This window comes from Nomascus leucogenys, chromosome 4 (assembly GCF_006542625.1).
Source record: "Nomascus leucogenys isolate Asia chromosome 4, Asia_NLE_v1, whole genome shotgun sequence".
NCBI classification, from domain to species: Eukaryota; Metazoa; Chordata; class Mammalia; order Primates; family Hylobatidae; genus Nomascus; species Nomascus leucogenys.
This window is the reverse complement of record NC_044384.1, coordinates 18198443-18215697: the sequence shown is the minus strand read 5'-3', so window position 1 is coordinate 18215697 and position 17255 is coordinate 18198443. Positions and strand designations below refer to the sequence as shown.

The 17255-nt window shown below is 38.9% G+C and overlaps 1 protein-coding gene across 4 annotated transcripts in view; it reads left to right on the top strand.

Annotated features, from left to right (window-relative positions):
- The window catches only part of CDH20 (cadherin 20), a 216579-nt gene that overhangs the window by 185040 nt on the left and 14284 nt on the right, over positions 1-17255 (top strand). For all 4 annotated transcript variants that reach the window (XM_030810311.1, XM_030810310.1, XM_030810312.1 and 1 more), the window contains 3 exons: positions 3821-4074; positions 12330-12466; positions 14807-14928. In XM_030810311.1, the coding sequence (XP_030666171.1) occupies positions 3821-4074; positions 12330-12466; positions 14807-14928 (513 nt within the window). The remainder of the gene's footprint in view (positions 1-3820; positions 4075-12329; positions 12467-14806; positions 14929-17255) is intronic.

Below are 17255 nucleotides of genomic sequence, written 5' to 3'. Positions count from 1 at the left end.
TCCTCAAGAAGACATAGAAAGCTCCTCAAGAAGACATAGAAAGATGCATCACAAGGCAGTAAGGAAGTGCAAATCAGAACCACAATGAGATACCACTTAACACACACTAGGATAGATAAAAATTTTAACACTGGCAAAACCAAGTGCTGACAAAGATGTGGAGAAACTAGAGCTTTCATACACTCCTGGTGGGAATTCAAGCTGGTACTGCCTTTCCGAAAATTCATTTGGAAGTTCCTTATAAAGTTAAAAATATATTTACTATACAATCCTACAACTCCAGTCCTAGGTATTTACCCCAGTGAAATGAAATTTTATGCTCACACAAAAACCTGTATGTAAATATTTATAGTAGGTTTATTCATAACTGTCAGAAATTGGAAAAAAACACAAATGTATCTCTAGTGAAGAATGGATAAATCAACTGTTGTACATCCATACAACAGAATACTACTTGGAAATAAAAAAAAACAAACTCACCAGGCATAGTGGTTCATGCCAGTAATCCCAGCACTTTGGGAGGCCAAGGCCGAGGTGGGCCTATCACCTGGGGTCAAGAGTTCAAGACCAGCCTGGCCAACATAATGAAACCCCGCCTCTACTGAAAATACAAAAATTAGCCAGGCATGGTGGCACACACCTGTAGTCCCAGCTACTTGGGAGGCTGAGGCAGAAGAATCGCTTGAACCCGGGAGGCAGAGATTGCAGTAAGCCCAGATCACACTACTGCACTCCAGCCTAGGTGACAGAGTGAGACTCTGTCAAAAAAAAAAAAAAAAAAAACCTCCTCATTCATGCAACATGAATGCATCTCAAATGTATCATGCTAAGTGAAAGAACCCTAACTCAAAATATTACATACTGAATGCAATTGACATTGCATCTGACATTATATGACATTCTTGCAATAGAGACAGAACATAATACATAACTCAGTGTTTGCCAGGGGCTGGGTGGGAGGGGAGAGGCTGACTACAAAGGGGCACAGAGTGAGGGTCACGGGGGTGATGAAACAGCTCTATAGCTTGATTATCACGGTAGACACATGACTGAATACACTAGTCAAAACCTGCAAACTTTATACTAAAAAATAAATTTTAATGTATGTATGTAAATATATAAATGTATGTAAATATCTTATTTTTCAAACATACAAATTTCACACAAAATTAGAAAAATGATTTAAAATTAAAGGGAAAACAAGTTTTGCCTAGCTCAAACCGAACATGAACAACAGTGTCCACAATTGTGCTGCAAATACATAAGGAATTTTAAGAGCGTATAATGTAATTCACCAGGAAAGAAAAATGTTTCGATTTAGGGAGCAAGCATTAAATGAATTGGTAAAATAGTCCTTCAAATATACCATTAATCTGACCAGCAGATTTCCCTGTTTATGAAAACCTTGCCTTTTCAATGACAACTAGGGAGGCAGGCTGGCTGGTGGAGATGGGCGTCTGGGTTTGAATGGGGCTTCTTGGTTTGGATGGAAATGGCTGGTGACCCAAGAAACAGGAAGCACTATGTCTGGCACTCAGTAAATCATAAACAAGCAGTAACCCAACAACAGCAACAAAACAAAAAAAACTTTATTAAAATTTGAAAATAACAATTATATGAATGCATTAAATTATTACATGTACCCTGAAAATATGTACATCTATTATGCATCCATTTTTAATGTAATTTTGTTGAGACAGGGTGTCTCTCTGTCACTCAGGCTAGAGTGCAGTGGTGCCGTCATAGCTCACTCTAAACTAAGCTCAAACCATCCTCCTGCCTCTGCCTCCCAAGTAGCTGGGATTACAGGCACATGCCACCACGCCCGGCTAATTTTTTTTGTTTTTTTTTGGTAGTGATGTGGGTCTTACTAGGATGTCTTGGCTGGTCTCGAAATCTTGGCCTCAAGCGATCCTACCACCTCAGCTTCCTACAATGTCAGGCTTACAGGCATGAACCACTGCTCCTGGCCAAAAAGTTGATTTTTTTTTTTTTTAAGAAAGAAAAGAAAAGAACAAATCTAGATAAAGCAACACCTACCGATATTTTTTTCTGAAAAGCAAAGCAGTTGTTTAAATGGGTACATGCCTCTCTCTAACGTGAAATGTGCTGCCATTCAACATATTTTATGAAAAAAAGTGATGTTTGGCTAGAAAAATGTAAGTTATTGCTATGTTGACACACAACTTTTAAGTTCTAGTAACTGTTTTGCTATCCACTGTTATTTTGTGGGACTTAACATTCCAAGATTTTAAAAAAATATTGATGTTCTGAAATACTTGTTGCTTGAAACACACATGTTCATCAGCTTTAAACAAAAATAGATTATTCTTCAGAAATAGCATTTTAAGTTCACGTTCTGCCCTGGAGCACTGTATTTATTTTGAAGAAAAAAAAATTCTGAAGATAGGAATAAATCAAAAAAGAGAACAACCAAAAAAATTATATTTTATGCGATGGAAATTTATAGACAAAATTAAAGTCCTTGTGGATGAGCTGTAACCATGTCAGCGTATTCCAGGCTTCTGAGCTTCCTAAGTCTTGGGTTCTTCAACTCTAAAAGGTCAAATAAGAGTTTTAAAAGGGATTGTCAGCCGGGTGTGGTGGCCCATGCCTGTAATCCCAGCACTTTGGAAGGTTGAGGCGGGTGGATCATCTGAGGTCAGGAGTTCGAGACCAGCCTGACCAACATGGCAAAACCCCGTCTCTACTAAAAATACAAAATTAGGCAGGCATGGTGGCACATGCCTGTAATCCCAGCTACTTGGGAGGCTGAGGCAGGAGAATCGCTTGAACTTGGGAGGTGGAGGTTGCAGTGAGCTGAGATCGCGCCATTGCACTCTAGCCTGGGTGACAGAGAGAGATGCCGTCTTAAAAAATAATAGTAACAATAAAAGGGATTGTGTATGATGAACTAAATATACAAACATTGATGTGACACAGCACCTGAGAATCTTGTGTGGCACAGTTTCTTGAAAAGAATCAATATTGCCTTTGTACCCAAGAATAATTTTTTAAGGAAAAAAACAAAAGCCTAGGCCTCAGTTGAATGAATATTCTAATAGATAGATAGATAGATAGATAGATAGATAGATAGATAGATAGATAGATAGATAGATATAGATAGATAGATGATAGATAGATAGATAGATAGATGATATAGATAGATGATAGATAGATGATAGATAGATAGATTAGATTGATAGATAGATAGATAGATAGATAGATAGATAGACAGACAGACAGACAGACAGACAGGATAGATAGGATAGATAGATATATGGAATATATATGGAAGTTTGTGTTTGGAATACAAACTTGCTCTTAATTGTTGTGAAGTCTTTTCAAATGAGCAAGCACCTCTAAAGATAATGTGACCAACCGTCCTGGTTTGCCTGGGACAGAATAGAGTCCTAGGAAATGAAACTTTTCATTTTAGAACCGAGACAGTACCAAATTGGGCCCAGGAGTGAGGGGATTCCTAGGATCTCTCTAAAGACCAGGCTGATTGGAAGGGTAAACAAGTTAAAGCCAAGACTGCCCAGAATAAATGGGCAAACTATTAACAAACTGGCTTCCTTAACTATCTCTGCAGTGACCGATATCTTATCTTCTTTACCCAAAGTGTTGAAACTGACATTAAGACCAAGAACTACAGAACAAGACAAAGATTTCCCTTCTTTCCCCTTTACCTTTTTCCCACTTAATGAATTGGAGAATCTTCCCACCAGCCATCAATATTGGGCATCCTTTTGAACCTTGACATATTTTGAATCTTGAACCTCAGTGGTGAATCAATTTTCCTGTCATTACTTTTCAGCCCCTGAGTTTTGAAAGCAAGAAAAGCTACACCTTAAAGGTGGAGGGAGCCAATCCTCACCTAGAGATGCGTTTTCTGAACTTGGGCCCATTTCAGGACACAACAACAGTGCACATCAGTGTGGAAGACGTGGACGAGCCCCCTGTGTTTGAACCCGGCTTTTACTCTGTGGAGGTGCCTGAGGATGTGGCGATTGGAACAACCATACAGATCATTTCTGCCAAGGACCCAGATGTGACCAACAACTCAATCAGGTTTTTCCATAGATTTCACCTTTTCCTTATATGCTGGAATCTTCCCTTCCCTTGTATGTAATTTTCTAGCACTTTTCCCTTTGTTTCTTTCTTCCCTATCCCATTTCTGAAGACTCTCCTCTTTGAGTTTTTTGTTTTTTTTTCTTTAAATAACATGGCCTTGCAGGTTATTTAGAAGTAAAGTGTCATGTCTACAACTCACTTTCAATTGGTTGAGACACACATACACACACACACACACACACACACACACACACACACACACACACACCCCTTAGTTCTCAATCATGGTCCTGTTGACATTTGGGGATGGATAATTCTGTGTTGTTGTGGAGGGGTTCTCCTGTGCACTGAACCATGTTTAGCAGCATCTCTGGCCTTTACCCACGAAATGCATAGCACTCTCTGAGTTGTAACCACCTAAAATGTCCCCAGATATTGCCAAATGTCCAGGGAAGTGGTGCAAAATCACCCCAGGTTGAGAGCTACTGATTCAGATAAAGTATAATTAGACACACAGATGTCAAAATGTTAAAATCCGTTGACTCTCAGTGGTAAACATAAAGGAAATCATTATGCATTCTTCCATCTTTTATGAATCTTTGACATGTTTTACTTTTTAAAACTGGGGAAAACAATATATATTATATATATTCCACATACTATAGCAAGAGCAGACATAGAAATACTTCTGTTGTCAGTGACTTCAATGCCTTGTAGACTGGCCAAATAGATGGGTCTTTGTATGGCAATACCACATATCTATCTCTCCAAAGCATGTTTTGGAATTAAAGATTCCAACCAAGATGCTTCCGCTCAAGAAGATGAGAACTGCTCTTACAGTCATGGCCATCTCTCATCAACTGGAACCAAAGTGCAAATAGTTGATTGACAGGATGACACCACAACCTTCCAGAGCAGCTGCCAGCTGCCAAACCTATGAAGCTTGACACAACAGATCAGAATTCCAAGGCTGTTGGAAGCCATCTGTCACATTAATTGTTGAAAGCCACACAGTAAAATGAATCTAGGGCTTTGGTACAGATAACACATTTTAAACATACTGCACTTTATCAAATGCCTTTTCTGTCAGCTGGCTGCTTCTCTCACCTAATGCTGTTTTGTATTTAATGAAAACGTGCTTCTGTAGTTTAACAAGAACAGCTTTCTCCAGAGAATAACCGTATTAGGGGCAAATTCACTTCCTCTAACCAACCAGTAAACATTTTACATGTTCAGGCATTAAAATGGCAAAAATGATTTTGTTTAAATTCTGATACTTGATTTTTTCAAAGGCAACTAATGTATTATATAACAACTTTATAGATGTTGTATTTCAACCTGAAGCTTTTTAAATATAAACTAGGATGGGGAGAGATTAGTCAACCATATTATCCCCAAAGCAGTCACAATGAAAACAAAACATTGTGTGTATTTTCAGAAGCCAAGAATATATACCTTCTGATCCTAATTTATTAATTATATATGTATTAATCCACCATAGGCTAATTAATCTATTCCTGTAACAGAAGACTCTATGCGAGAAACTTTAAAGAATAAAACTTTCACTATTTGCATGAAGTAAAATGAGGTAGACAAAATGAAGAAATCTTGTCTGGCTAACAGAAAATGCTGATTCAGATGATGACCAATTGAAAACTATCAGTTGGTCAGCACATCCGTTAGCATCAGGGAGGTTCATATTGGAGTGTCTGGCTACTCCACTAGAACCCAGGCAGGATGAATGCAAGAGTGAACAGGCCAGAGGCACAGGGCAGGGTCCACTGGGCTGTTCTGGGGCAGGACTGCAGATCCTGAGATGAAAATTGGTGAGAACAAGGCCACAAAGCCAGAGGTAATAAGACACAGCTCAGGCACGGGGAGCAATGTGAAATTCCAATGATCAGATCTGGGGATAATTCTCCCTCTGCATTTTGGTTGCAAAGAAAGAGAGGAATTCTTATTGCTAGGTATGAGGTCCCTGACTCTTTGTACTATCTGACAGAAACAAAGAATGGTCCCTGGACCCCAGAACAACAATGGGGGTCCTAGACTCTAGGAGGGAAAAGCACCTAAAACTTAATGAACTCTCTAGCTCTCATTTAAAAACCCATTTGGGAATTCCTTTCTTCTGTTATCTTTCACCAAACTGCTCTTCTTATCCTTATTTTTCATATTAAAGTTACTTTCTTTTAAAATAATGTGTATAGTTATATGCTGCATGGTTAATTCATCATCTGCATTTCTGTTACAAAGAATAAATGAGAGTTATATTCTTAAAGAGAAAATATCTATTAAATAATTCAAAAAATCAACACATCACCTGAAGTTAAAATGTTACAGATAAAAGGCCATTTAACAAATTATTAGGACTTTTATAATCTCCTTTCTAGAAAGTTGATGGTGTGTTCAGGAATGTATGCTGGTCCTCATTTACTTATAAGCCCCAAAACAAAATCTCCAGATTTAGTGATATGTACATGAAAAGACAATGCTTGGATCCCCTGAATTTTTAATACATGCTCAAGGACTTTTTGGCAAGCAGGATACTGAGCCATTTGGCAACTGAAAGAGGCTTCTGCTGATGTGGAAACTGCCTGCCCCCCAGTTCCTTCCCAGAATGTGTGTGGATTTAACCAGCCTGTTCCTGACGCCCCACCTCCAAACTGCTTCCAAATTCAGAGGATGTCCTCAGCTAAGCGACAAGCAGGGAGCCCAGAAAGCACCAGCTACTGCTGGATCTGGGCAGCTTTGTACCTGCATGATGCCGATTCTGCTCACGGGAGGTTAGAATGTAATGGTTAAGAAAAGAAAACCACCTACGTAATTCACGAGTGTGTCCCAATTTCCTCATTTTCCATCTGTATCTACACCTTTAATTTTTCTCCTGCCTCCTGAAAATTGACCCAGCATCCCATTCAGGGAAACAAAGGCTATTATTCCCTCAATTCAGGCCCCGCTGGGGAAATCAGAGAAGAATTCCCCTCGATGAGGGAGGCTTCTCTGAGGAAGGCTCCTGGTGTGTCAGCCCGGCAGTGCTGTCAGGGATCCTGTGGGTTAGTTATTTCTATCACTCCCTCTCCCATGCCATCTGTGACACTCGCTATGGTGCCATAGGTCTGAGTATAGAAAGCTGCTTTCTCATAGGCTGCCTCTCCCCTGGGCATCATGCCTGCAGCCTGGAGAGCTGCCATCAGGGACATGGCTCCGTGGACCACATGGCTGGCTATTTGCATGTGTGGGGAGCTGAAAGAGAAGACTGTCATGAGCCAATCAGTGTTTTCTTCTTTTTATTTTAGAGAAAATTCAATTCTTAAAATAGTAAACTTTAAAACTAAATAACAATTTATGCTTAAAAAGTAATAATCTAGTCCATTTTAAATGAACTCTGAAGCATGTGTTTTTCTTTATTAAAAAGGCAACTATCCGCTGTCACTCTGATATGGTTTGGCTCTGTGTCCCCACCCAAATCTCACCTTGAATTGTAATAATCCCCATGTGTCAAGGGCGGGACCAGGTAGAGATAACTGAATCATGGGGGTGGTTTCCCCCATGCTGTTCTCATGATAGTGAGTGAGTTCTCACAAGATCTGATGGTTTTATAAGGGGCTTCCCCCTTCCCTTGGTGCTCATTCTCTCTCCTACCACCACGTGAAGGACATGTTTGCGTCCCTTTCCACTATGATTCTAAGTTTGCTGAGGCCTTCCCAGCCATGCTGAACTGTGAGTCAAATAAACCTCTTTCCCTATAAATACCCTGTCTTGGGTATGTCTTTATTAGCAGTGTGAGAATGGACTAATACACACTCTCATCTTTAAAAGATAAAGTCTTGTTTCCTTAGACAATCTCTTATAGACTATGTGTCAGTAAGGCAGCATGGCCTGGTGGCTGGGAGCAGAGCCTGCAGCCAGACTGCCTGGGCTTGATTCCCAGCACTATGACCTTGGGCAAGGGACCTAACCTCTCTACTTCTCAGACTTCTTACCTGTAAACTAAGGATCATAATGGTGCCTACCTCATGGTGTTATTGTAAAGATTAAATGAGTCCATATAGGTGGTGTGTGCTGAGCAGTGCCTGGCATACAGTGAATGTGAACATTCACTGTAAGGAAGTTCCTGGGATCACTGTTAAATAGGGTCCCAGGCAGAGAGAAACATTAATTTTCTTCCTTAAATTTCCTAACTCTTAGGGAGTCATAACTTAAATGATTCTGATTTCTCTAGCTCTTACTCATCAGCTTTCTGTTTAATTCCTAATTCCTAAATAGCCATCCAGAATCTCTGCAGAAAAAAATACACATTGTATTTGATACATTTTACCAACAATAGATATATATGCACAACTGTATACATGTGTGTATATATATATTACATCAATATTTACCCTTACTGCATGTGATAGTCTGGCATGCATATATTCTATTCTATTTCATTTTCTTTCTATGCTAATCATAACCCACCAAATTGATTTCACAATCCACTAAGCTACATCTGAAAAACAATGCACTATAGTAAAGAAAATGTTTATTCCCTCCAAAATTGCTGCTTCTCCGTCTCCACAACGTTAAGATATGGATTGCAATTGCAGGCAACTTTAAATCAAATTTTGAACCCAATATATTCCCCAGTCCCTATTTAAATAACTTGTAAGAACACAGTAGTTATAACTTTGTATATATAGCTTCAAATCAAACACAGTAGTTATAACTCCACAAAGATGGCTTCAAGTCTTACCTCTGTAAATTATTACCTGTGTAATTGCATAAAAGTGACTTCAGCTAGTTGCAGTGGCTCATACCCGTAATCCCAGCTACTTGGGACACTGAGGCAGGAAAATCACTTGAGGGTAGGAGTTTGAGGAGTTTGAGGCCAGCCTGGGTAACACAGCAAGACTCTGTCTTTTAAAATCAAAAAAAATATTTTAATTATCCAGGTGGGGTGGTACCTGCCTCTAGTCCTAACTACTCAGGAGGCTGAGGCAGAAGGATCACTGGAGCCGAGGAGTTTGAGGCTGCAGTGAGTTTGGTCATGCCACTGCACCTCTCCAGCCTGGATGACAGGAAGAGAACCCATTTCTAAAGAAAGAAAAAAAAGTGACTTCTTTAAGCCTCAGTTTCCTTATCTGTTGATTGGGATAATAATTACCTCCCAGAGATGTTGGAAAAATTTTAAAAGAAGCTGTGTATTAAGTACATAGTAAAGTGCCTGATATTCAGCAAATGGCAGCTTTTGTAATTACTGGTCTTTTAAAAAGAGAGTTGTTTTCTTGTTATTGAGTTATTCATATATTTTGAATATTAGCCCCTTATTCTATGAAAAGAATATTTTCTCCCAATCTGTGGGTTGTCTCTTCACTCTGCTGACTGTTTCCTTTGTTGTGCAGAAGTTTTTAGTTTGACACAATCCCATTTGTCTATTTTTGCTTTTGCATGTGCTTTTGGGGTCATATCCAAGAAATCATCGCCCAGACCAACATTGTGGAGCTTTTCCCCTAAGGTTTCTTCTAGTAGTTTGATGGTTTCAGGTCTCAACATTTAAGTCTTTAATCCATTTTAAGTTGATTCTTGTATAAGGGGTCAGATAAGGGTCCATTTCCATTCTTCTGCATGTGGGTATCCAGTTTTCTCAACACTTTATTGGAGAGACTGTCCTTCCCCCATTATGTGTTCTTGGAATCTTTGTCAAAAATCAGTTAATTCACTGTAGACCCATGAGTTTATTTCTGAGCTCTCTATCCTATTTAGTTGGTTGATGTGTCTGTTTTAATTCCAGCTGTTTTAATTACTATAGCTTTGTAATATTATTTCAAAATTAGGACAAATGACCCTGTTAAAAAAAATGTGCAAAATGCCTAAACAGACATTTCTCAAAAGAAGACATACAAATGACCAATAGATACATGAGAAAATGCTCAACATCACTAATCATCAGGAAAATGCTAATTAAAACCACAATGAGGTATCACCTCACACATGTTAGAATGTCTGTTGTCAAAAACATGAAACATAAGTGTTGGCTGGGGTGTGCAGAAAAAGTGAACCCTTGCACACTGTTGATGAGAATGTTAGTACAGCCATTTTAGAAAACAGTGTGGAGGTTCCTCAAAAAACTAAAAAGAGAATTACCATATGATCCAACAATCCCATTTGTGGGTATATATCCAAAGGAACTGGAATTAATATGTCAAAGAATGTCTCTACTTTCTTATTCACTGCAGCATTATTCACAATAGCCAAGATACAGAAACAACCTTAGTGCCCATCGACAGATGAATGGGTAAAAATAATGTGGTATACATACACAATGGAATATTCATTTCAGCCTGAAATATTCAATACAGCTTTAAAAAAGAAAGAAATCCTGTCATTTGCAAGATGGATGAATCTAGACAACATTATGCTAAATTAGCCAAGCACAGAAAGACAAATACCACATGATCTCAGTTACATGTAGAACGTAAGAAAGTCAAACTCATAGAAGTAGAGAGTACAATGGTGACTGCCAGAGGCTGGTGGGTAAAAAGGGAAAAGAGTCAAAAAGTTCAAAGCTTCAGTAAGGGGTAGTAAGTTCCTGTGATCTATTGCACAGCATGGTAACTATAGTTCATAATAATGTATTGTATATTTCAAAATAGCTAAAAGAATAGATTTTAAATGGTATCATTGCAAAACACAAATACATATGTGAGGTAATAGACATGGTTAATTAGCCTGATTTTATCATTCTACGATGTATACATGTATCTAAATACATTGTATGCCATAAATATATATAATTATTACTTGTCAATTAAAAAAATAAAAATGGCCGGACATGGTGGCTCACACCTGTAATCCCAGCACTTTGGGAGGCTGAGGCAGGTGGATCACTTGAGGTCAGGAATTTGAGACCCGACTGGCCAACGTGGTAAAACCTTGTCTCTACTAAAAATATAAAAATTAGCCAGGGATGGTGGCAGGCACCTATAATCCCAGTTACTTGGGAGGCTGAGGCAGGAGAATCACTTGAACCCAGGAGGCAGAGGCTACAGTGAGCTGAGATCACGCCACTGCACTCCAGCCTAGGCAAGACAGCACGACTCCACCTCAGAAAAAAAAAAATTAAAAAATAAAAATGATAAAAATTACTTGGCCTTTACCAAGGACTACATAAGGTTCTCATTGATGGTTCTCAATCATGGCTACATATCAAAACCTCTTATGGAGGGTTTTTAACATCCACATGCCTGAACCTCCGTCCATATTTGTTGAATCTTCCAAGATGGGGACCAGACGAGATAACACAGGTGAGATAACACAACAGAACTGGATTGCCAAATCAGGTTCAACAGGAAATACAGATCTTACCCAGGACCTAGTTAACTAATGGCTCAAATGATACAGACAACAGCAAAATATGAGTCACTCTCCCCTTGGAGAGCTCTGAAACTGTCAGGCACAGGTGCCTATCAATGTCCTTTTCTTGCATAAAGATGCATGTTGGTCCAGATTGAACAAGGTAGAAGCAATGGACGAAATGCATTGCTTGAACACAAAGATCCATTTTTGTGATGGAACGTTTGCTTGTTATACATCATTAATTACATAACTTATATGACATTTTCCAGCAGGCTATACCCCACAAATTTATAAACTCTAGGTTTATTTACAGCAAACAACCTAGCCAGATCTGGTCCATCCTGCTAAAAGCATACCATAGTTAAGGACCCTCCAGCTAGCAAATACATTACCATTATTGTGTTTGCCAGAAGGTGGGTCATTAGCATGTTAAGAAAGGGCCTGGTACAAGGCTTTTCTTCTCAATAGTTGATACAAATTATAAGGACTGGAACCACTAAACTATACCTTTTCTCCTTTTCTAGTTTCAGATTAGCATTATGAGAACTCATTCGAATACAATTCTTTTTAAACAAATATATACAGGACTCGATACTCAGGATGTCCCAAAATTCTTGGGGTAATTCCAAGCATTACATAGCATAAACCAATATTTAAATAAACTGCCCCAAGACTGTGGGCACCCTGCTTATTTCATTTTTTGAATGAGAAAATTGAAGCAATATTTGTTTTGTTTATTGGAGGAGGAGGTGCCTTTTGTTTTTGAACAAATAAAACCATGAATGCAGTCTTCCAGTAGCCATAACTCAGAAGTGGTGGAACCATGTTTCATATGGTAGGCACTCAGTTGTCTCATGTGGCATGCTGTCATATGCTTACCCAAATGCAAATGATGTACATAATCCATGTTTCTGCAGATACTCCATTGATAGAAGCAGCGACCCTGGAAGATTTTTCTATGTTGACATTACAACAGGTGCCCTAATGACAGCAAGACCCCTAGACCGGGAAGAATTTTCTTGGCATAATATCACTGTCCTTGCTATGGAAATGAGTAAGTAGCACAGTAAGTTGGTCTCCATGCAGTGACAAAATATAGGTGTTATAGAAAGTGGAAGTTTCTAGAACTTGTTGTAACAAAAATTATATCCTTTAAGGGAAGAAATGGAAACCATGCTTTATGCATGTCAGTAAATGCATTCAGTTCAAACACTTTTTTGAGGCTCTCTTGTATAGTTAGTCCTGTGCTAGAGATAAAAGCAAACAAAACATGGAAAAGCAGTGAAAGACAGCATTCTTATCCCAAGTAGCTATGAGGAAAAGGGAAGATTCCTGAGAAATCTAACAGGCTTTCAATCTTTAATATGATTGTGAATGTACAAAGAGTATAAAATATTACTGTATGAAAGAAAGCATTTATAACATATCACTCTTATTAAACAAACATATACATATCCATGCCCACAAGAATTTGAGATACCTTACAATAAAAGGCAAATTGATTAACATAATAAACTTATAAATGGAATGGAAGATTAATAACTAGATTAATATATATTATAAATGTAATAAAAATTAGATTATATACTACTACATTCCTTTTTTTTTTCATACTGGTGATAGTAAAGGCTTAGAAAAATGGCAGTCCCTAACCTATCGGCTATAGAACTAAACAGCCATTCAGGAGGGCAGTTTGGCAATATGTATTGAGATTCTCCAAAATATTTATACTCTTTCAGGAATTCTACTGCTAGTCATCATATTAAGGAAATAATTACAGATATCAACAACGATTTAAATGTGAAAATTTCCACTGCCATGTTATTTTAAAATAAGGAGAAAATGGAAATTACTTAAATGTCTAATAATAGATTAAATAAATTATAGTACAACCTATAGTAAAATGACAATACAGATGCTTTCAAAACATATTCAATGACAAATGATAACCTTACCCTAAAATATTAATGTTCTGAATTAAATTTTTCTGTTTTGCTTAACTGTAACTTGTGTGTCAGGGGGAGGGTGTATAACTCCAATTTTAGACACCCATGCTGTATAATGTCATATATCTAATGGATATCTCTGGTGTTGGGTTGTGGATCATATTCATGGATTCATCTATGCTTTTCTGGAATTTTCATTATTCCTTGACAAACACCACTGTTATAATGAAGAAATAAATTTTAATTTTGCTAGCACATTCTGGTAACCAAGCAATAGAAGTATTTAGGGGGGAAATAGTAGAGCATAATTTTTGGGGAAAGAAAGGAAGAAAAATATGATTCAGAAGAACAATGCATTTTGGGATTTAGTAAAATTATTAACCAAGAATAATTTCTGTGTCTCTCAATTTCCGTTTTGTCTCCTTGGGGTGGTGACCAAAACAGAAAAAGACAGGAGGAGCACTACCAGAGCTGTGAAATTGTCTCTGCGTGGCAGTGCCAAGCAAAAGACACAGATCACAAAGACACAGTTCCCCATGAGTGACTATGACCCCAGCCAAAGATATGGATTTGGTGTGTGTTTGATCCTGTAATATCCTGTTAGTCCCTAAGCAGAAATAAATGTGCAGTGTTATCTTTATTCCAGTGAATAAATCGAAACCTTTGGAAATGTAATTCAAAGAACTGATGATTCCACAGGAGGAAAGCCAAGCAGTGCCACACAGTATGCATCTGATTGGCAGTGGGCTCTTTTAAAGCCCAGAATATAGAACTGACCTGCCTTTAATTCCAGGACTTGAAGTCTGAGCCAAATGGGAGATTGAAAACTTCTTTTTAAGATTTGTTTTGTGACACTTGCTCTCTTTGTCTCACCCTTCCCTTCATATTGCTGATAGCAAACGTTCACCAACATACACCTTGTTCTGTCCAAACTTCTCATGTCTGGCCACACTCTTAGTAGGCAACACATGGATCCCATGCTCTTGCTACCATCTCCATGTACTTCATCCATTCCTTTCAAACTCAGACTTACCAAGTAAATACCTATTTTTTATTTATTTTTTTTTTTTTGAGACAGACCCTCACTCTTTCGCCCAGGCCGGACTGCAGTGGCGCTATCTCGGCTCACTGCAAGCTCCGCCTCCTGGGTTCACGCCATTGTCCTGCCTCAGTCTCCCGAGTACTTGGGACTACAGGCGCCCACCACCACGCCTGGCTACTTTTTTGTATTTTTAGTAGAGACAGGACTTCACCGTGTTATCCAGGATGGTCTTGATCTCCTGACCTCGTGATCCGCCCGCCTCGGCCTCCCAAAGTGCTGGGATTACAGGCATGAGCCACTGCGCCCAGTCATAAATACCAACTTCTAGCAAAGACCATTACTCTGTTTTTTTTTTCTTTTGGCATTACTAAACTCTCAGATTTGGTTTTCCTTGTGTTCCCTTTAGACAATCCCTCCCAGGTTGGAAGTGTTCCTGTCACAATCAAAGTCTTAGATGTGAATGACAATGCTCCGGAGTTCCCCAGATTCTATGAAGCTTTTGTCTGTGAGAACGCCAAGGCAGGGCAGGTAAGGCAGCCTGTGGGTGGTGCATTCTGCTTAACCCCTAACATACGGAAACAATTGTTACAGATAACCAAATTCACTGTCAAAGCATTTTGACTCCACAAACGAACAGTTCACAAAACAGAGTCCCCAATTCCCGTATATCAGGTTTCAACCATTTATTTGTTAAGACAACTATTGGTGGCTCATGCCTGTAATCCTAGCATTTTTGGAGGCCAAGGCAGGAAGATAGCTTGAGCCCAGAAGTTTGAGACCAGCCTGGGCAACATCGTGAGACCCTGTCTCTAAAAAAGTAAAAAAACAAAAAGACAACTATTTGGAACCTACATTACCTTTTATGGCCTAAAAAGCACTTTGAGGGTGGCTTGATGCACAGGATGGCTGTATAAGGTATGTGTCCACCTGGAAACTGAATTGTGTAGCACCAATGGCAGTAACACCTGCTGAGGCCTGGAAGTGAGGGACCAGGAAGACCAGGTAAAGGAGGAAAAAGCTGCTCTTTTCCCGACTATGGTACCAATTCCTCAAAATATTTTGCAGTAGGACAAGTTTATTTTCTATATCTTTCTACCTCCCTTTCTTAACTTCTGGCAAGAAGTATCTTATTTAGGGACTCCCTGACCTATCTCAGAATGCTGCCACCTAGAATGACCTACCTTCTCTCCTCCCTCAATTAAAACATCCATTTTCTTAGTGCTGCTCATGTCAGGTAAGTTTTGAGAGGAAAATAATCCGAAAGGACAAAGGTCTACTTATTTGAAATATACCTCCATAATCTTCAGAGACATATTTGTATATTTTTTAAGTATGCCCTTAAACCTAACTGAATATTTAGTTGATCAAATTCTAAGTGGTGTAATTGAGAAACATCTGGAACTCCATTTGGAGTCCCCATGTAGCAATGCATGTGTCAGGCTGTTGCCTGCCCTGTAATTTGTCCATCTCCTCCATTCTGCTTTTGCTTTTGTAAGATGCTTTCCTCCCCTGCCTATGACCCAGCAACCCGACAGATCCCTGAATAGTCCTCATTTACTCCCCTTCCCCACCCCAGTATATCCTGTGGTCCTGTGGATGCTGGTGCTGGATCAAATGGGCTGGAATGGTTTTAACATGAAAGCTGGGGAAGCACATATTGATAAGGCAGGGACTCATGCATTGGTAATTCAGGCCCCTGACTGTAATCTAACTTTTCCTTCATGTATTAGTCCATTTTCATGCTGCTGATAAAGACATACCCAAGACTGGATAATTTATAAAGAAAAAGAAGGTTAATGGACTCACAGTTCCACGTGGCTGGGGAGGCCTCACAATCATAGTGGAAGGCAAAAGGCACGTCTTACATGGCAGCAGGCAAGACAGACTAAGAGCCAAGTGAAAAGGGAAACTCCTTATAAAACTATCAGATCTTGTGAGACTTATTCACTACCATGAAAACAGTATGGGGGAAACTACCCCCATGACTCAATTATCTCCCATCAGGTCCCTCCCACAACATGTGGGAATTATGGGAGCTACAATTCAAGATGAGATTTGGGTGGGGACACAGCCAAACCATATCACTTCACTTCTCTCACTCCCTGGGAGTAGTACCTCCAGCATCTTGCTGCACAGAGAGACTAGGTCTGCATAACCAAAACTTATGTTAGCTCCCTGAACTCACCAAAGATGGACTCGATGACACATCTTTACCATTTACTCAGCCAAAGCAAAAAGTGATTTATGTCCCTCAGGGGAAGAAAGATGTTCCATCATGATTCTGATCTAAATTTATCTATCAATCCTTGAAATTTGGTGCAATGGTCTATAGCCCTCCTAAAAAATTCTTTTCAACAAGTCTAGGATAATTCTCTTTCTACATCTAGTGAATTTCTAGTCTACCAAGACCTGAAATATTAGGCAGCTAATCAAAGTTACAATGAAGAATTTACAGCCCAAGAAATGATCCATGTTATTATAAGAAGGGAGGTATTAAAACTACACCTACATGCTTGCAGCCATGTAAAACTATGACTGCAAGTGAACAATGATCGAGAGGGAATATGCAAAAATAGTAGTTACTGTGCTAAGGTAGTTGAGTTTAAGTGAGGAGGTTTGGGTCTTTATTTTAATAAGTTTTGTTTTATATTATAAAATTTATATATGTAATATAAACTTTTATGTTATAAAATTATATGAATATTTTGTTATGATAAAATAAGCTAATTTTAATCTATAATACAAAGAGGGTGATAAGTAGCAGAGTAAATTAAACCTCCTTCCCCCAAAAATAAAGCACTCTCTTTTAAAGGGCTTCAGAGTAGGAGAGGTTGCATTCTAACAAGTGAAGAACA